The 21,680-nt window shown below is 43.0% G+C and overlaps 1 protein-coding gene across 3 annotated transcripts in view; it reads right to left on the bottom strand.

Annotated features, from left to right (window-relative positions):
* The window catches only part of LMBR1 (limb development membrane protein 1), a 777,013-nt gene that overhangs the window by 599,243 nt on the left and 156,090 nt on the right, over window positions 1-21,680 (bottom strand). For all 3 annotated transcript variants that reach the window (XM_053713821.1, XM_053713820.1, XM_053713822.1), the window contains exon 4: window positions 461-600. In XM_053713821.1, the coding sequence (XP_053569796.1) occupies window positions 461-600 (140 nt within the window). The remainder of the gene's footprint in view (window positions 1-460; window positions 601-21,680) is intronic.

Raw genomic sequence — 21,680 nt, forward strand, 5'->3', positions numbered from 1 at the left:
AAGGAGTTTCATGTCCCTTAACGGGACACTGTACTCATTTTTTTTCTTTTGTGATTCATATTGAGCATGAAATTTTAAGCAACTTTCTAATTTACTCCTATTATCAAATTGTCTTCATTCTCTTGGTATCTTTATTTGAAATGCAAGAATGTAAGTTTAGATGCCGGCCCATTTTTTGTGAACAACCTGGGTTGTCCTTGCTGATTGGTGGATAAATTCATCCACCAATCAAAAACTGCTGTCCAGAGTACTGAACCCAAAAAAAGCTTAGATGCCTTCTTTTTCAAATAAAGATAGCAAGAGAACGAAGAAAAATTGATAATAGGAGTAAATTAGAAAGTTGCTTAAAATTGCATGTTCTATCTGAATCAGAAAAAAATTGAGTACAGTGTCCCTATAAAGAAAGCTGTATATTTTAAATTACATTTAAAAAAATAAGGGAAAAAAATCAAACACTTACCATGAATAAGTGAACCATTCAACCACTGGATATAGTAGCTTTTTGGAAAAGACAAAAGGATTTCATTGCTGACTATAGAGAACGGTAGAAGCAAAACAGCCCCAGCTGAAACCGCAAGAGTCAAGGTGCTCAGGAAAAGTCTGCAAATCAAACACATAGCTGAATTACTAAATGGGAAGGCATTTTAAATGAATTACTGTCAGCTTCTTTGGCAGGGATAAAAGAGCATATTTTTTTTTATATATATCTCATTTAATTAGATACTATGTGTATGTGATTATGGGGGGAAAAAACAAACAATCTAACCTTTATTTTACATGTGTTCAGAAAAAGGAAAGAAAATCTGGTGCAGTTCTAGCTGGAGCCACCAGAGGCTGCTCTTCACCAATATTTTGAAGGTCTCCTTAGAACACATGGATATAGAATGATGTTTTGCAAACACAATTAGTGAAGCATTTATGTCACAAAAATAAGTAAAAATAGATAAATAAATAAAAAAAAATCTGATTTTTCACACTCAATTAACATTTGTATAAATTCCATACATCTTAAAAATGATCCTGTTATTAAAGGGAAGAACACACACATCTATAGCTATCTATCTTAGGGCTTGACAAACTCAAGAGCCATTGGCTCCTGGAATTTTACCCCTGGCTTATAACTTTTAGGGTTATTCCCCATATATCTATATACAAATACAACTAAATTAAATACTAAATATTCTTACTGGCTCCTAAATTTTAAACAGATTTGTCAACCACCGATTTATATATTGAGCGGATTAGTAACTTTTTTCCTCTGGTAAACCATAGTGATATATAGATATAATTATACACACACACACACACACACACACATACATACACAAATATATTTCAAAATTGCAAGGCCTAGAAAGTATCCCAACGCATCAAGCTAAATTTTAGGTACGGCTAGTAGGGGGCACCCATGATTAGCTTGGGGTAAAAAAAGATATCAGTTACAGCTACACCAGCATTGAAATGGCACAACTAGTTAGTCTGTCAGAAGGGGCTTGTATAATGTGCATTAAGTCACCACTGATACAATACATGCCACTGCTTGGTTTCGGAGCTGGTGCAGCAGTGTTTGAATGAGGGTAAATGGAGTATATGTCAGGACCACCTGAAACAGAGAGAGCTTTTGCTAGAAGCAGTTACTAGTATTTTGCAAAATTGATTCTGTTAAAAAAAAAATGCACATTTCAATTTTTTACTACTATGTCCCTTTAAGAACACTCTGTCCCCCGTTACTTTGTTCTTTTGAATAGAATTGAACGACGACAGAATAAGTGAACTTGATGACTGATGGCCACAAAATAAATCAGTTGAATTGTCATTATTGAACTCAATGAACTCTTAAATCTGTTTGAGGATATGGTTTACAATTATAAAATAAGAAGGTTAATTCAAGATATATATTAGCATAAAATGAGAAAGAAACCCCCTAATTAGACTTGTAACCTTAAGTAATATGTAACTATAAGTGTTATCATCCCTTCATATTATGTCATTTTATTTATTTACTGTATAAGTGCACTTACTATTAAAAGTGATGAACCACTGAATCAAATTAAACACTAAATCAATGCTAAATAGAATGAAGCAAATAAAAGATTAGTCTGAGAATAACAACATGTAGATGTATTTTTTAAAATTTTTATTAGCAGTTTAAATATTGACAGAATAAATTTAAAGTTTTAGTGTCTATAAAACAATGATAGATGCCATATTGTAACTTAAGTTACCTTCCCTGCTGTGGCCAATTAGAGACCATTATAAATAAATAGGTCACTAGAGAGTGAGCAGCCAATGGCTGTGTGGAATATAAGTGTTCTGCACTTCAATTTCTAACAGGAACTGAAAAGGGGACAAAATAAATAATGAAAATATATTGCAGCGTTTTTTTTTTTTAATATACAATCATTTTATATTATTACCATATCAAAGTGTTTAATGTTCCTTAAGACAGTGTTTCTAAACTCCAGTCCTCAAGCACCTTTAACAGGCCATATTTTCACGATATCTAAACTAGAGCACAGGTGAAATAATCAACTGATGAGTAAAAGCATGTTAGTAACCATGGTTACTGACCAGCTGATTATTTCACCTGTGCTCTAGCTCAGATATCATGAAAACCTGGCCTGTTAGAAAGCCTAAGAGAAACTGGATGTCTAAAAGCAAACAGATGATCTCCAGAGTCTGGACAAACAAGTAGAAAAAGGCAAAATTCCACTAAAGCAACTCAGCCCTACTCTTGAGGAATCTGCTTCCTGATTCTGGAGATCTGAAATGGTAACAGCAATCTAAGGCTCCGCTAAACAGTAACATGATGTTGCTCTGAATGTCACCGTTATATTAAGATAGCAAAAGGTCCAAAAGGATTCAAAACCAGAGATAATAATTTTAAGTCCCAAAATGATTTATTAAAAGTCAATTTTCCTTGAGCTAAAGGTTTGAACTGTTCTCCAATCAGCGCTCTCACCTTAAAGGGCCAGTAAACCCACCAAATGATGATATATAATGCTGCACCTAGTGCAGAATCATATAACATTAGCTTAGTGCCAGCTTTCTAAAGCAAAGGATTACACAGATATTTTCCTACAAAAATGAATTTTACATAACGACGCTCCTGGCTCTACTGAGCGGGTCTGTTTTTTTTCCTAAGCGCATCGGGCACGCTGTCTAGTCACAGTGCAACCCAATCGTGACATTAAACTGAATGTAGCTTGCTCCTGCTCTGGTCATTAAACTATAGTCAGTTTAATGGTGCGATGCGCTTGGGGGGGGGAACAGACAGTAGAGCCAGAAGCGGCGTTCTGTAAAATTAATTTTTTGTAGGAAAATATCTGTGCAATCCTTTGCTTTAGAAAGCTGGCGCTAAGTTAATGTTATATAATTCTGCACTATGTGCAGAATTATATAACATTATTTGGTGGGTTTTCTGGCCCTTTAAGGAACTTTTGTTGTAGCTAGAGCTCTGATTGTTAGAATAATTCAAACCATTAACTCACAGAAAAATTGACTTTTGAAGTGGCGCGGTATTTGAATTTCATATCTATATTAAAAAGTAAGTTATAGCGCATCTTCGTAACAATCAAAGAATGAAACTCCATCTAAAATATTGCTAACGTTCCAGATCTGTTAGGGAGAGTTTTCCATCACTTTAAGTAGCTTTTTGTATTCTGCTTAGTAGTGTAAGCACACTGCTGAAAGTTTTCAGATTTAAAGTGGCATGAAGAATATCGCTAACATTCCAGATCTTTTTATGAACGGGAGCGTTTACCGTCACTTTAAAGGGACATGAAACCCCAAAACTTTCTTTCATGATTCAGATAGAGAATACAATTTTAAACACCTTTCTAATTTACTTCTATTATCTAATTTGTTTCATTCTCTTGGTATCATTTGTTGAAGGAGCAGCAATTCACTACTGGTTTTTAACTGAACACATGGGTGAGCCAATGATAATCGTTCTATATCTGCAGCCACCAATCAGCAGCTAGAACCTAGGTTCTTTGCTGCTCCTGAGCTTACATAGATAAACCTTTCAGCAAAGGATAACAAGAGAAGGAAGCAAATTAAATAATAGAAGTAAATTGGAAACTTGTTTAAAATTGTATTCTCTATCTCAATCATAAAACAATAATTTTGGGTTTCATGTCCCTTTAAGCATGTTCTCAATGTTTTTGGGAGTAGTACCTACTCCTGTCTGATCCTCTGCAGCTGCAGTCTGTATTATGACCCTCAGCAGCAAGCCAGTAATTGCTGGCCTCACTTCAGCAAGCCAGGGTCTTCTGGCCTCTCAGCAGCAAGCCTTTCTACAGTATGCATGTGTCTTTGGGCCTTTCAGCAACAAGCCTTTCTCTTCAAGTCTTTGCCTGTGTCTTTGGGCCTGTCCACAACAGCTGGTGTCTCCTGGTCTATATGCGGCAAGCCAGTGTTTATTTGTCTATCAGAAGCAAGTCTTGGCATCTCTGCAGCAAGCATGTGTGCTAAGCCTCTCAGCAGTGTTTCTGTGCCTCTCTTTAGCAAGACTGTCTCCTGGTCCCTCATCTGTAAGCCTGTGTCTATTGGCCACTCATCAAAAAGCTTGTTCATTGGTCATCGTCTCTGGGCAGCACCTTGAATGGTCGCAATATCAGATGAGTGTAGACTGCTGATAAACCACCGAATATTAGTAGATGGTGAAGTCATCTAAGCTTAAATTGAAGTTGTGTGTGGTCTAGACTATCCTGAGTTGACAGTTCTATAACTTGTTTTACATCCACGGAAGACTTAATAGGAGGTAAGCAGCTTAAAAGTTCCCTAAAGATAAACAGTATGTATGGAAACTATGGAAGAACAGATTCTAAATATATTGGAAGGGCTTCTATTAGAACGTTTATCTTGCTTTGAGGAGAAGAGGAGGTGTGGAGTGTTAACATTGCTTCCTGAGACTAGCCGATTTGATGACTCATCTACAATGCCTGGTGGCAGTAAGCTTTATTTTGTTTGGAGATGAATACATAAGCTGTGCACCAAAGATACAATCCCAGCACTACTAGAGCTCGAAGTTGGTAATACAAAATTAATCTCCAACTTCCCTGTCAGGATATGAAACCAGCTCTCAAACTGAAACATGGAAGCTGTTTTATGGAGGAATTTTTTAAGAAGCGGTTTACTAGAAAGTGTTGACTGTGGACTAATGTATCAGTTTAATCTGCTTCCTTGCAAGATCATCAGTATATTTTAGAATCGTTGTGGTAAGATCTTTGCTGGACACTTCCTAAATGTAGTCACCAATCTGCAATCGCTACCCAGGTGCTGAACCAAAGATGGGCAGGCTCGTAAGCTTACTTTCCTGTTTTTTCAAATAAAGATACCGAGAGAACAAAGAAAATTTGATAACAGAAGTAAATAAGAAACGTGCTTAAAATGGTATGCTCTATCTGAATCACAAAAGAATAAAAACATAATTTATGCTTACCAGATAAATTCCTTTCCTTTCGGATAGGTAGAGTCCACTGCTTCATTCCTTAATGTTGGGAAATACAACACCTGACCACCAGGGAAAGACACCCCAGCCAAAGGCTTAAAATATCCCTCCTACTTCCTCATTACCCCAGCTATTCTGCCGAGGGAACAAGGAAAACTAGGAGAAACATTAGGGTATAAATGGTTCCAGAAAAATAAAATAATAGGGGACTACCCATAGACAAGAAAACGTGCGGGGGCAGTGGACTCTCCCTATCCAGAAGGAAAGGCATTTATCTTGTAAGCATAAATTATGTTTTCCTTCCTAAGATAGGAAGAGTCCACGGCTTCATTCCTTAATGTTGGGAAAACTATACCCAAGCTCCAGAGAACACTGAATGAATAATGGGAGGGAAGAAAAAGGAAGAGGCGGACGCTATTCTGAGGGCACCACAGCCTGCAAAACTTTTTTTTCGAAAGCTGCTTCAGCCGAAGCAAAAACATCAAACTTGTAAAAAAAATTGAAAAAGTATGTAAGGAGGACCAGGTAGCTGCCTTACAAATCTGATCCATAGAGGCCTCGTTCTTAAAGGCCCAAGAGGAAGCCACTGCTCTAGTGGAATGAGCCGTTATCCTCTCAGGAGGACAAGGTCCTGCTGTCTCGTAAGCTAAGTGGATGACACTCCTTAACCAAAGAGATAGGGAAGTTGAAGTACCTTCTGCCCCTTACAGTTCCCTGAATAGACAACAAACAAAGAGAATGATTGGCTAAACTCCTTAGTAACGCGCGAACCACATCCAAATTGTGAAGTAAGCGTTCCTTCGATGAAGGGGGATTAGGACACAAGGAAGGAACCACAATCTCCTGATTAATGTTACAATCTGACACAACCTTAGGAAGAAAACCTAATTCAGTACGTAAAACTGCCTTATCTGCATGAAAAATCAGATAAGGGGGCTCACATTGCAAAGCAGAGATCTCAGAAAATCTGCGCAGAGGCAATAGCCAATAAAAAGAGAACCTTCCAAGATAACAATTTACTGTCAAGGGAATCTGTTGCAAAGCCTGAAGAAGATGATTTAGGCTCCAAGGAGGAGCCCCAGATCTAAACACAGGTCTGATCCTAATCAGAGTCTTAAAGGACTGCACGTCTGGAAGCTCAGCCAGTCTCTTGTGAAATAAAACAGACAGGGCCGAAATATGTCCCCTCAGGGAACTAGCAGAAAGGCCCTTCTCCAACCCATTCTGGAGAAAAGATAAGATCCTGGCAACCTCAACTTTGTGCCAGAAAAAAACAACTCTATTCACACCAGAATAAGTAGGTCCTCCACCCCTTGTGGTAGATACGCCGAGTAACTGGTTTATGAGTTTGAATAACAGTATCAATGACACTCTCCGAGAAACCTGCGTTCAATTTCCACGCATTGACCTTGTATTAGCAGGTCTCTGCAACAAGGTAACTTCCACGAGGACATCCCCACTAGATCCGCTAACCACGTTCTTCACTGCCACAACGGAGCAATCAGGATTACTGATACCCGCTCCTGCTTGATGCGGGCCACCACTCGTGGAAGAAGCGGTAATGGAGAAAAAAGATATGAGTTTGAACCTCCATGGCACTGCTAGTGCATCTATTATATCCGCTTGGGGATCACTCAACCTCGACCCGTACCTAGGTAGCTTGGTATTGAGATGGGACGCCATGAGATCTATCTCCGGTGTCCCCCACTTGCTGCATATCTCTGCAAACACTTCGGGATGGAGAGACCATTCCCCTGGATGGAAGGATTGCCTGCTGAGAAAATCCGCATCCAAGTTGTCCACACTCGGAATGTGGATCGCTGGCAGCAAACAGCTGTGGGCCTCCGTACACTCCAGAATCTGAGATACTTCCTTCAATCGCCAAGGAACTTCTCGTTCCCCCCTGATGGTTGATGTAAGCCAACAAACCCAGAAGTGGCCAAGCCTTCAAGACTTTGAAGATTGCCCGTATTTCCAAAATATTGATTGGGATGGAGGATTGGCTCCTGAGTCCACAACCCCTGTGCCTTCCTGGCACCCCAAACAGTTCCCCATCTGGATACGCTTGCGTCCGTAGTCACAATCTCCCAGGATGGTCTTAAACATGTCCCTCGGGACAGATGATCTGGACAGAGCCACCAAGAGTGTGATTCTCTTGACCGGCTGTCTAAAACAATCTATTGAGACAGATCTGAATGATTGCCGTTTCACTGCCTCAGCATGCATAGTTGTAAAGGTCTAATACGGAACCTGGTAAAAGGCTTCTTATTCTGCTTGGATTTATTCAAGGACTGAGCCGGCTTCCAATGTACTCTTGGGGTATTCGGGCTTGGTGGAGGATTGTTGTCGTTGGGATTTGTCAGAACGAAAATTAAAAGATTGTCATACCTTAGACTTGTTCTTCTTATCTTGTGGTAGGAAGGCACCCTTGCCTTCGGTAACCGTAGAAATAATGGAGTCCAGGCCTGGACCAAATAAAATCTTTCCCTTGAAGGGAAGAGAAAGGAGTCTGGACTTAGAAGTCATATCCGCAGAATAAGACTTCAACCAGAGCGCCTGGCGGGCTAGGACCGCAAAGCCAGAGGCGAATAATTTGCATGTGCGCAACACAGATAAAAATTAGCAATTCTCAAAACTTTAATTCTGTCTTGAATATCCTTGAGGGGAGACTCCACCTCAATGAGTTCCGACAAAGAGTGGCACCAGTAGGTAGCCACTCCGGCAACCGCCGGTTGAAACAAAAAGGTTTCTATTTTCTTATCCATCGGCTCTCTGAACGAAGAACTATCCTCAAGAGGTATAGTAGTAAGTTTATCAAGCGTAAAGATAGCACCATTCACCAAAGGAATGGAGCACCATAAATCCAGTTGAGAGTCTGGGAACAACTTTTTAAAAGTAGACGAGGGGGAAAAGGAAGAACCAATTCTTTCTCATTCGTTCTTAAAAATTTTCACCATCTTAACCGGCACAGGAAAAGTCAAAAGAACTTTCTTGCCTTCGTAAACCCTGTCTAAATTTAGGTACCATAGGTTCTTCAGGCAGCCGGACTCTGGAAGCTCTAACGTAGACAGAACCTCCTTTAATAAAAAAAGCAAGTGCTCAATTTTAAATCTAAAGGACGGTTCCTCCACAGCAGGAGGTTTGGACGCTAAGGACTCCGACCAAGAAAGTTCACCCTCTGAAGCTACAGAGGTTAACTCATCATCGGATAACTGGGACATAATAGCTAAATCCGATAAATATTTAGATGACTCCGGGTCAGGAGAACTATGTTTAACCTTTCTCTTGCGTTTGTTAGAGCGAGGTAATGTACTGAGGGTCGCAGACACCGCCGTTTGAAACTGCGCGACAAAGTCCACAGGAAGAAGGCCCCCTCCAGATGGAGGATTAGATGGGGAACTGCATGTGGAGTGGATAATGTAGCAAGGGTAGTAATCTCACGGGACGCCAAGTCCTGAGAGATAGACGGTTCAGAGGGACTAAGAGCCTTGGCAGGCTTGTCTCCCTTCTTAGACTTTATAACTGTGTTAAGGCATGTGGAACATAATTTAGTGTGCGGGAAAACCACGGCCTCCTCACAATATAAACAGGTATGATTTAGTACAGAAGGAATACCTTCTAACATGTCAAGAGTCCTCCAGAGCTCAGGTTATACCCACAGAAGGACAAAAATAAAAACTTTTTTTATTATAGAAAACTGCACCTTTATACTCCCAATGGCTGAGGCACTCACCACCTACTAGACCCAGACAGTTAACAGAGGAAACGCTCTCCTCAGGTTTAAATCTCAGCCGGAAAGGAGGAAATGAACATAGACCACACCCGGTCACATGGAGTGAAAGACAGTACTTCCCTTGTTATTACAAGTACAGCAAGTAATAGGAGCTGTGCAACACTTTCAAAAACGAAAGTGAAACCCGTTTGTTCTAGCCAAAAACATACAGTCTATCAGCCCAGGAAAAAAGTCACACAAAGCAGCATGCAAATAATTAAAACACTGATTAATTAACCCCAAATGTAAAATAAACCCCCTTCAGAGGATATTAACCCTTGATCTTATCAAGGTATAAAGGAGCCACACTGTGACCCTGCTATAGCGTTTTATGTTTAAAAATAAAAACAATCTTACCTCCAGGATCCATGCTGTGGAACAGAACACAGTCTTTCAAGTGTGACAGTCTTATAGCAGTGCTCCTGACATGGTCTTGAGTGAGAGAAAGCAGGCAGTGAAACTCATCAACACCGATTTCTTAGGAGCTGTTAACTTAAAACTCCAGTCCTATCGCGAAGGGCAGGTACCCTTATTCAGGACTCTCCAAATCTTCTGACACTTCTCTATCACCTCCTAACGTGACGAAAGGCAAAAAATGACTGGGGTAATGAGGAAGTGGGAGGGATATTTAAGTCTTTGGCTGGGTTGTATTTGCCTCCTCCTGGTGGCCAGGTGTTGTATTTCCCAACAGCAAGGAATGAAGCTGTGGACTCTCTCTATCTTAAGGAGGAAATTGGGTTCAGTATCACTTTAATTTCTTACAAAGTAGAAGAAACATTACATGTATACAAAGAAGATATTAAACCTATACGCCGGAACATGCTTCTCTATGCAAGCAGGTAGAGGTATGGCATACCATTGACTGGACCATCTGCTATTGCTACACAGAAAATACTGCCACATACATATGGGCAGCTCGAAGCATAAGTAACCCAGCACCCACGGCAAGCATACAAACTATATTTATATTGCAGTAAAATTGCATTAAAAAGGAAATTTATGCTTACCTGATAAATTTATTTCTTTTACGATATGACGAGTCCACAGATTTCATCCTTACTTGTGGGATTTAACCTCCTGCTAGCAGGAAGTGGCAAAGAGCACCACAGCAGAGCTGTATATATAGCTCCTCCCTTCCCCTCCCCCTCCAGTCATTCGACCGAAGTTAGGAAGAGAAAGGAAAAGCCAAAGATGCAGAGGTGACTGAAGTTTAACAAAAAATAAATACCTGTCTTAGAAATGACAGGGTCGGCCGTGGACTCGTCATATCGTAAAAGAAATAAATTTATCAGGTAAGCATAAATTTCCTTTTCTTTTACAAGATATGACGAGTCCACGGATTTCATCCTTACTTGTGGGATACAATACCAAAGCTACAGGACACGGATGAAAGGGAGGGACAAGACAGGAACCTAAACGGAAGGCACCACTGCTTGAAGAACCTTTCTCCCAAAACCAGGTTCAGAAGAAGCAAAAGTATTACATTTGGAAAAAGTGTGAAGAGACGACCAAGTTGCAGCCTTGCAAATCTGTTCAAAAGAAGCATCGTTTTTAAATGCCCACGAGGAAGCCACAGCCCTAGTGGAATGAGCCGTAAGTCTTTCAGGAGGCTGCTGTCCAGCAGTCTCATACGCCAGATGGATGATAATCTTCAGCCAAGAAGAAAGAGGTAGCCGTAGCTTTCTGGCCCCTACGCTTTCCAGAAAAAAAAAAATAATGAAGATGATTGAAGGAATTCTTTAGTCGCCTGCAAGTAAAACTTCAGGGTACGGACCACGTCCAAGTTATGCAACAGACGCTCCTTCTTAGACAAAGGATTAGGACATAATGAAGGAACAACAATTTCCTGATTAATATTCTTATTAGAAACAACCTTAGGAAGGAAACCAGGTTTGGTACGTAAAACCACCTTATCAGAATGGAAGATAAGATAAGGCGAGTCACATTGTAACGCTGAAAGCTCAGAAACTCTACAAGCAGAAGAAATAGCAACCAAAAATAAAACTTTCCAAGATAACAACTTAATATCTATGGAATGCATGGGTTCAAACGGAACCCCTTGAAGAACATTAAGAACTAAATTCAAACTCCAGGGTGGAGCAATTGGTCTAAACACAGGCTTGATTCTGGTCAGAGCCTGACAAAAAGACTGAACGTCTGGAACATCTGCCAAACGTTTGTATAGTAAAATCGACAATGCAGAAATTTGTCCCTTTAAGGAACTTGCTGATAACCCCCTTCTCCAATCCCTCTTGGAGAAAAGACAAAATCCTGGGAATCCTAACTCTACTCCATGAGTAGCCCTTGGATTCGCACCAATAAAGATATTTACGCCATATCTTATGGTACATCTTTCTAGTAACAGGCTTACGTGCCTGAATCAAAGTATCAATGACCGAATCGGAGAACCCCCGCTTAGATAAAATTAAGTGTTCAAGTTCCGGTGGGAGGGCTCCAGGGTTGGCAGCAGACAAACGGAGCTCCGCACAAATCTTGTTCAAATACTGTTTCAAAGTGACTTTAATTACTTTATTTTACCCCAACATTGTCTCCTGCCGACCCTATTACCAACCCGGAGCCCAACGAAAAGATCCTTGGCAGATCCAGCTGCCCGGAGGGGAAGGGACATATTACAGAGGATCCCTTCTGCCTTTTTCAAGAGAGTGGTACATCGCTCCACCACCGGAGCCCACTGCACTTACAGCTGACGAAGCAAAGCACAGGGCTTAGCTGCTGCTCACCCACTTGAACCCAACGCGACATTTGGGACCTGCGGACATCGGCTAGCAGCGGGATCGCCTCAGACGGGAGGTACTCTTCCTTTGCCCGACAGCCGCCATCTTGCCCCACGTGGCCTGCATCCTCCTCACACAGCCGCAACACGGGGAACACAGTGGAGTGCCTGATTTCAGGCCGACATTCGGAGGAACACCCGAGCGACATCCGACACGTACCAGCCTAACCAGCCTGGTTTGGTGAGAGGCTGCGTACTCCGGTGGATCGTTTGCAGAGTGACCACCACTTGGCGCGAAAATCTACGGCTGCACTCAGGAGGGCCCCCCCTACATAACGGACTCGGGCAGAGTTACGAAGGAGTTGCAAGGGGTAAGATCATTTCTTGTTACTCCTGTAAGAATCCACCTTTCTACACTTTATTGCCCCATAGACCACAACCATTCCGCTGTGTGGACTCAAGCTTGGACACAGTGACTTAAAGGGACAGTCAACACCAGAATTTTTGTTGCTTAAAAAGATAGATAATCCCTTTATTACCCATTCCCCAGTTTTGCATAACCAACACTGTTATATTAATACACTTTTTACTGCTGTGACTATCTTGTATCTAAGCACCTTCTGACCGCCCCTAATCACATGACTTTTAGTTATTATCTATTGACTTGCAGTTTAGCCAATTAGTGCAGTGTCTGCCACAACCCACGGGCATGATTACAATGTTATCTATATGGTTTACCTGAACTACTCTCCCCTGTTGTGAAAAGCAAATACAAAAGCATGTGATTAGAGGCGGCCTTCAAGGGCTTAGAAATTATCATATGAGCCTTCCTAGGTTTGCTCTCAACTAGAATACCAAGAGAACAAAGCAAAATTGTTGATAAAAGTAAATTGGAAAGTTGTTTAAAATTACATGTCCTATTTGAAAAATAAAAGTTTTTTTTGGCCTTGACTGTCCCTTTAAGGGGGACATCACACAGTGGGGACACTGCTAAAGGGGGGAGCTACCGGAACATACTGCGGTACAGCTGCCTAGGACCCTGGTTGCAGCACTTTATCTTAAAGCACACTGAGCATCTAAGGTGCACCGGCCCCAAGTCATTCTAAAACCAGGCCTTTTCTATACTGTGGAGCAGCTCAAAAGGTTAGCCCAGTCCCCTGGAGGTGGTGCGGCCTTGTCTGGCAGAAAAAGGGACTTTCATTATGCAATAGCCAGTTCCTGCCATCACTGACTCCATTTGGGGCAAGGATTAAGGAGGGGACATATTTTAACATCTCTCTGGTGAACTGTTCTGCCTTGTACTACTACCAGTCTGCAGTGTCTCTGCTGCTAATCCTCACCTATATACATCTGGTGCAGAACTGTGGAACCCCCTACTGCTTGCTCCTCTGAGTTTTGTGGCCCACGTAGTGTGTCACAACCGGGACGAAGTTGTTGTGTATTCCTAGCTGAAAATCATGCACATGTTTCCTTGAGGGTGGTTTATTGTATGATACTCAATACTGTCAATAACTGCAATTAACCATATTTTTCCCCCTTGCACTAGACAGCTAGGGGGGTGGCTCTGGTGGCCGTATAAAAACTTGACGCTTGAGACAGGTGGCTATACATTGATCTGTTTACGTGGGCTTCATATTTTGGTTATTTGCACATGTTAACAGCCTACTTTCTATACCACCATTTATATGCATAGAGTTTATACTCCTGTATCATCCTAGCTTGACATATTCGCCCAATCTGGTTTTTCTTTTTTTCACTATAACACAATTGCCCCTGACATTTTATGGGTTTATGGAGAAATTTTTAACTAACACACCAATGGCGAGCCGTAATAAAGCCAATGACCGCCGCCATAGGGCTGCAAATGACCAGGCCACCCATGGCCCTAGCTCTGAAATCTCATCAGAGGTAGAACACATAGATACCCATCCCATTGTAAAACAAAATTACTATGCTCTTCATGCCTAAAATTGATAACCTTCAATGGGGGGTAGACACCCTTGCGGGTGAGGTTAAACAGTTCTCGACCAGGATGGGCGAGGCAGAGGGCAGAATTTCCAACCTAGAGGATCCCAATGCCACCCACAACAGTAAGATAGAACAACTTGAGAAACTAGCAACAACCCTCCAATTGAAAATAGATGATCTAGAAAATAGATCGAGGTGCAACAACGTGCTCCTCCTCGGCCTCCAAGAATCCATCAAACAATCCGAGTTAATCCTCTTTGTGGAAAACACGTTGCCACGGCTGCTAAATTTACCCACTAAAGACACTATTGGAGGGGTGGAAAGAGCACACAGAGTAGGTCCAGATAGGGATAGACAGAACATAACACAACCCCGTCCCATAATGATTAGGTTCTTGCATTTTCAGACCAAAACTGCCATCCTGAGAGCGTACAGGAAACTGGGCGAGCTGATGTTTGAGAATGCAATATTACTCTTGTTTCAGGACTTCTCTGCGGACCTTATGAGACGCTGCAGGGAATTCTCTCCTCTCTGCTCCCAACTTCACAAAGAGGGCAGACAGGCCTACCTTTTGTACCCCGCCAGGCTTAAAGTGGTTACTCATAGGGGCCCCAAATTCTTTGAGTCCCCAGCTGCTGCCCAGGAGTTTCTTGACAATTATGAGCCCCCTGTCCGCAGCCCCACATGCAGCCCACAGAGACGAATGAGGGGTGAGGAGGGTTGAGACAGCCAGACAAGGCTAGAATACAATAACCAAGCCTGTTTAATTATACAATGTCCATCTTAGCACAATGGCTGGATTGGTATTGACACCGAACCAGTTAGTTTTAGGCCCACTGATGTTCTTGCTAGGGAATATCCTTGTTCTGGTTGGGACCTTCCTGCCCCGGTTAACAACTGGGATTGGGGTGGGCGGGACCCAGGGCTGGTCCCAGGTGAGAGATACTGAGGACCGGCCAGGAAGTTATCTCATACAGTTTTATAAAAATGGTTTTGAGTTTACTGTTAGAGTTGTTACTTGGGAACTGTTTTTATCCAAATGCAAACATAAACGGAGATATATTTGTCACAACACATTACTTTTTTCTATTGGTTTTGATATAGAAGATGTATTAGAATGGATTTCAGCGACAAATGTGAGTTTTCTTACAGCACAGCGACGGACTATGTCCAGTTGGCGAGGCCTGGTGGGGAAGGGGCGTGATGTAGGGCTGAACCGGGAGCCTGTACTCATGCCATGGAGGTTCCAGAAAGAGGTGGTGGGGGTTTTTTGGGGGGTTTTTTCTCTCTCCCCGCTCCCATCCCTCCTTCTCTTCTTTCACCTACAATCTTCCCCCTTCATTATCCTGGCCCTACCTCTCCCTTCTTACATAGCCGAATGTACTGTGCAGCCCCATTTGCTCCAAGTGCGTTTCCTACATTTAGATCCTTAACAGCAGATAAGATTTAATTTATATTCCTGGAACATAGGGGGAATCCATTCCCCTATTAAAAGGAAGACGATTTTAACCCACCTTAGGAAAAAACGCGCAGAGATCGTGTTTCTACAAGAGACTCACCTCTCAGATGCCGAGCACAACAAATTAAGGACTGACTGGGTGGGCAGAGTGGAATACGCCTCATATAGGACAGCTAGTAGAGGGGTGGCTATACTTTTTGGCAAGCAGCTAGATTATGAGGTTCTCGACGTCCTTGAGGACATTGAGGGTAGATACATTATTGTACAGATTCGCACAGCGGATAACAACTACACTTTGTGTAATATTTACGCCCCGAACCAAAGGGACAGGAAATTTTGGGATTCCTTGCCGACTACACTTACATCTTTTTTAGGCACTCACATCATACTGGGAGGGGATTTTAATCTGGCCCCAAACCCTCACTGCGACAGGCTCAAAGACCCCAATAGAAGCACAGCGAGGAAACTGCCAAGGGCGTCGGATAGATTTGAGAAAGAGGTTTTTGCAGGTCTGGGTGGGACCCTGGATTTACTAGACATTTGGCGACAGCTTAACCCTGATAGCAGAGACTATACCTGCATATCCCGAGCTACACCCTCAATGTCACGTATTGACCTCTTCATGATCTCAAACTCCTTGGTCACTCAAGTCATTGATACAAAAATTGGAGAGGTCGTAGTCTCTGATCATGCCCCCATAGCACTCTTTCTTGATGTCACCCCTAGAGAGTGCAATAGACGCACCCTACGCTTTCCAAAATATCTGGTAACATCCCAGGAATTCCAAGCCTATTTGGTGCATTGCTGGGATGATTATAGAGCAAACAATATCCAGCATCTGGCTACGCCAGAACTTTTCTGGACGACAGCCAAAGCAGTCCTCTCAGGCAATATCATTGCGTACCTGGCCCGCAGAAAGAAACAATCCCTGAAAGGGATCGAAAGGCTGAGGAACAGCCTGGCAGATGCGTACCGCGAGTATTGCACTACCCCCTCTAGCGGTTCTTATAGGAAGTATGTTGGTGTGAAGACTGAATACGACGCGCTTCTTGCGCACCAAGCCTCGCAGGCACTCCTTCGGACCCGAGGTAAATATTACAGACACAGGGACAAATCTGGGAAGCTTTTGGCCACCCTAGTAAAATTAAATACCTCCTCTAAGCACATCGTGGCAATCAAGACGAGAGGCGGGGTTCTTCGAGATTCCAAACTGATTGCGGAGGCTTTTGCCTCCTATTACTCTTCCCTATATGCAAGCGAACTCTCCACGGGAAGCGAGGTGAAGGACAGATTCTGGGAGTCTATTGTGCTTCCAAAAATTTCTAAAGAGCAACTGAGCAAATGAAATGCCCCCATAGAGAGGGGGGAGGTTGAGAGAACTATTATGACCATGTCACTGGGTAAGGCACCCGGCCCTGACGGGCTACCGATTGAATTCTATCGCCTGCTTAAGCCACAGGTGACCCCCTCCCTCGTTGACCTGTTTGCTACCTACTTCAGACAGGAGAGAACCCCCGCCCCAGAATTCTTGTCGGCTTCCATCACGCTGATACCTAAAACAGGCAAAGACTGCTCGCTGCCCGAGTCTTACAGACTAATTTCCCTACTGAATTCGGACTACAAGATCCTTACCAAAATGTTTGCAGAGAGACTAAAATTTATTTTACCCACTATCATTCATGAGGACCAGACGGGCTTCATGCACACACGCTCGTCAGTTGTTAATGTACGTAGGGTCTTGCAGATAGTTCACCACTTTTGGACCGTTTCGGGGACCGGTGGGGCGGTCGACAGACCGGAGGCCTTCCTGCTGTCACTGGCCGCGGAGAAGGCCTTCGACCGAGTGGAGTGGGGTCACCTATTCAACACCATGGCTCAGGCGAATTTCTCGGGCCCCTTCCTCACCCTTATTAAGAATCTATCACTCACCCACGGCTAATGTGCTCATAAACAATGTTTTCTCATCCGACTTCCAACTACACAGAGGTACGAGACAGGGGTGCCCTCTGTCGCCTCTACTCTTTAACATAGCGTTGGAGCCCTTGGCTATCAAGCTACAACAGGATTTTCCTGGTATTGACGTAGCAGGAGCCTCGCAACACCTGGCACTATACGCAGATGACATGCTCCTCTTTGTGCAGGACCCCCAGACGCATCTACCCATCATCATGCATAATCTTACTGATTTTGGCTTATTCTCAGGGTACAAAGTAAATGTACAAAAATCGGAGATCCTCTGGCTCAACAGAAAAGGGAGCTCGGATGAGAGCTATCCTTTTACTGTGGCCAAACGTGATATTACCTATCTCGGCATTAAGATATCGGCTAACCCTAATAGGCTATATACTGATAATATAACCCCGATTTGTGCTAAACTACAAGCCCAAGTGAATGGCTGGAGGTCTTTGTCGTTATCACTGTCGGAAAGAATTGCCCTACTCAAAATGGTGGTGCTCCCGTGTATCCTGTACCCTCTTCTTATGCTCCCCCTGCTTCTGACCAAGTCGGATATTAAACTCTGCAACTAGAGTGTTCATCTGGCAGGGGAAAAAGTCTCGGATCTCGAGAGATAAACTCAACATGACCTTCCTGAATGGAGGCCTGGCACTTCCAGACTTTAGGCTGTATAATCCGTCTGGTGGTTGACTGGCAGGTCGGCACCCACCATTTCTGTCACCAGGACTTGGAACAGGCAGTGCTGGGGGATGTCTCCCTGGCGTACCTCCCACATGTGGCAGGCTCGAAGTCCCTGAGGGCCTTAGGCCTTAATGGGCTGTTCAAAGACCCCTAAAGGCTTGGCACCTAGCCCACAAATACCTGGGTAAAACCTGTCATGCCTCATTCTATTTAACCATTAGGAAAAATCCAGACTTCCCAGCAGGATCGGAGACCTTGCCCTTCAGGGTTTGGGAGGAAAGAGGGATAAAGTAATTCAAACACCTAATAGACCCACTAACCAAAATGGTTAAGACCTTCGGTGCCTTGCAAAGGGATCGTGATTTACCAAATACCCACTTCTACGCCTTCCTCCAGGTTCGCCACTATGTGGGGGCATTGGTCAGAGACAGGACAGACTTCTGGGAGGGCTCCTCTTTTCGCCTTACACAGTCATTATACACTATGGGTAGCTTCTCACTCTCTGGGATTTATCAGACGCTTTTACTACACCGCCTTACAGACCTGCAAATGTCCATACAGGCAGGCTGGATCAGAGAGGGCTTAGAAGAGGTCACATGGGTGGAGATAAGGAATAGTATGGAAAAAACGAGGAAAGCGACCTTGTCAGCTGCACTTAGGGAATCCCAAGTACGTTTCCTACACAGGGCATATCTTACACCGAAAGCTCTGGCAAAATGGGTCCCCACATACTCTAATAAATGCACCAAATGCGCACTAGACAACCCTAGTCTCTTACACTACATATGGGGATGCCCCCAAGTTAGGCAATTTTGGGGAAAAATACAATTCTGGTTGAAACAAAAACTTCAGATACAGCTTGATATACACCCTGACAGTTAGTTCTATAGAATATTATTAAAGTTAGGATTTAAAACAAATAAAATGTTTGGGAGCAGCAGATGCGTGCAGATGCCCGTGCACCACCTACTTTGATCTTGGTTAACAGCAAAAGTGTATAGCCTCAGCTAATGCTACATCATACCAACACGATAACAACTCTTTACTCTGTACTTCTATGTTCCAGATGTGTTGTATCTTTTGTATGTAACATATGATATGATTTTATGTAATGTCTGCACGTTCTGCCCTCTTTAATAAAAACATAATTTATGCTTACCTGATAAATTCCTTTCTTCTGTTGTGTGATCAGTCCACGGGTCATCATTACTTCTGGGATATTATCTGCTCCCCTACAGGAAGTGCAAGAGGATTCACCCAGCAGAGTTGCTATATAGCTCCTCCCCTCTACGTCACCTCCAGTCATTCGACCAAAGACCAACGAGAAAGGAGAAGCCAAGGGTGTAGTGGTGACTGGATTATAATTTAAAAAATATTTACCTGCCTTAAAAAACAGGGCGGGCCGTGGACTGATCACACAACAGAAGAAAGGAATTTATCAGGTAAGCATAAATTATGTTTTCTTCTATTATGTGTGATCAGTCCACGGGTCATCATTACTTCTGGGATACCAATACCAAAGCAAAAGTACACGGATGACGGGAGGGATAGGCAGGCTCATTATACAGAAGGAACCACTGCCTGAAGAACCTTTCTCCCAAAAATCGCCTCCGAAGAAGCAAAAGTGTCAAATTTGTAAAATTTGGAAAAAGTATGAAGCGAAGACCAAGTTGCAGCCTTGCAAATCTGTTCAACAGAGGCCTCATTCTTAAAGGCCCAAGTGGAAGCCACAGCTCTAGTAGAATGAGCTGTAATTCTTTCAGGAGGCTGCTGTCCAGCAGTCTCATAGGCTAAACGAATTATGCTACGAAGCCAGAAAGAGAGAGAGGTAGCCGAAGCCTGATGACCTCTCCTCTGACCAGAGTACACGACAAACAGGGAAGACGTTTGTCGAAAATCCTTAGTTGCCTGCAAGTAGAACTTGAGGGCACGAACTACATCCAGATTGTGTAGAAGACGTTCCTTCTTTGAAGAAGGATTTGGACACAAGGATGGAACAACAATCTCTTGATTGATATTCCTGTTAGTGACTACCTTAGGTAAGAACCCAGGTTTAGTACGCAGAACTACCTTGTCTGAGTGAAAGATCAGATAAGGAGAATCACAATGTAAGGCTGATAATTCAGAGACTCTTCGAGCCGAGGAAATAGCCATTAAAAATAGAACTTTCCAAGATAACAATTTTATATCAATGGAATGAAGGGGTTCAAACGGAACACCCTGTAAAACGTTAAGAACTAAGTTTAAACTCCATGGCGGAGCAACAGTTTTAAACACAGGCTTGATCCTAGCTAAAGCCTGACAAAATGCCTGGACGTCTGGATTTTCTGACAGACGCTTATGTAACAAGATGGACAGAGCTGAGATCTGTCCCTTTAATGAGCTAGCCGATAAACCCTTTTCTAAACCTTCTTGTAGAAAGGACAATATCCTAGGAATCCTAACCTTACTCCAAGATTAACCTTTGGATTCACACCAGTATAGGTATTTACGCCATATTTTATGGTAAATCTTTCTAGTAACAGGCTTCCTAGCCTGTATCAGGGTATCAATAACCGACTCAGAAAAACCACGTTTTGATAAAATCAAGCGTTCAATTTCCAAGCAGTCAGCTTCAGAGAAGTTAGATTTTGATGTTTGAATGGACCCTGTATCAGAAGGTCCTGTCTTAGAGGTAGAGACCAAGGCGGACAGGATGACATGTCCACTAGATCTGCATACCAAGTCCTGCGTGGCCATGCAGGTGCTATTAGAATCACTGATGCTCTCTCCTGTTTGATTTTGGCAATCAATCGAGGAAGCAGCGGGAAGGGTGGAAACACATAAGCCATCCTGAAGGTCCAAGGTGCTGTCAAAGCATCTATCAGAACCGCTCCCGGATCCCTGGATCTGGATCCGTAGCGAGGAAGTTTGGCGTTCTGGCGAGACGCCATGAGATCTATCTCTGGTTTGCCCCAACGTCAAAGTATTTGGGCAAAGACCTCCGGATGAAGTTCCCACTCCCCCGGATGAAAAGTCTGGCGACTCAAGAAATCCGCCTCCCAGTTCTCCACTCCCGGGATGTGGATTGCTGACAGGTGGCTCCAGCGTAGCTGAACTAAGGTTCTCTTCCAGAGACTCAATCCAAAATGCTGCCGCAGCCGTAATCGGCGCGATGCATGCAAGGGGTTGCAATATAAAACCTTGTTGAACAAACATTTTCTTAAGGTAACCCTCTAATTTTTTATCCATAGGATCTGAAAAAGCACAGCTATCCTCCACCGGGATAGTGGTGCGCTTAGCTAAAGTAGAAACTGCTCCCTCCACCTTAGGGACCGTTTGCCATAAGTCCCGTGTGGTGGCGTCTATTGGAAACATCTTTCTAAATATTGGAGGGGGTGAGAACGGCACACCGGGTCTATCCCACTCCTTAGTAACAATTTCAGTTAATCTCTTAGGTATAGGAAAAACGTCAGTACTCGCCGGTACCGCAAAGTATTTATCCAACCTACACATTTTCTCTGGTATTGCAACAGTGTTACAATCGTTAAGAGCCGCTAAGACCTCCCCTAGTAATACACGGAGGTTTTCCAATTTAAATTTAAAATTTGAAATATCTGAATCCAATCTGCTTGGATCAGAACCGTCACCTACAGAATGAAGCTCTCCGTCCTCA

This window comes from Bombina bombina, chromosome 5, assembly GCF_027579735.1.
Source record: "Bombina bombina isolate aBomBom1 chromosome 5, aBomBom1.pri, whole genome shotgun sequence".
Classification (NCBI taxonomy): Eukaryota; Metazoa; Chordata; class Amphibia; order Anura; family Bombinatoridae; genus Bombina; species Bombina bombina.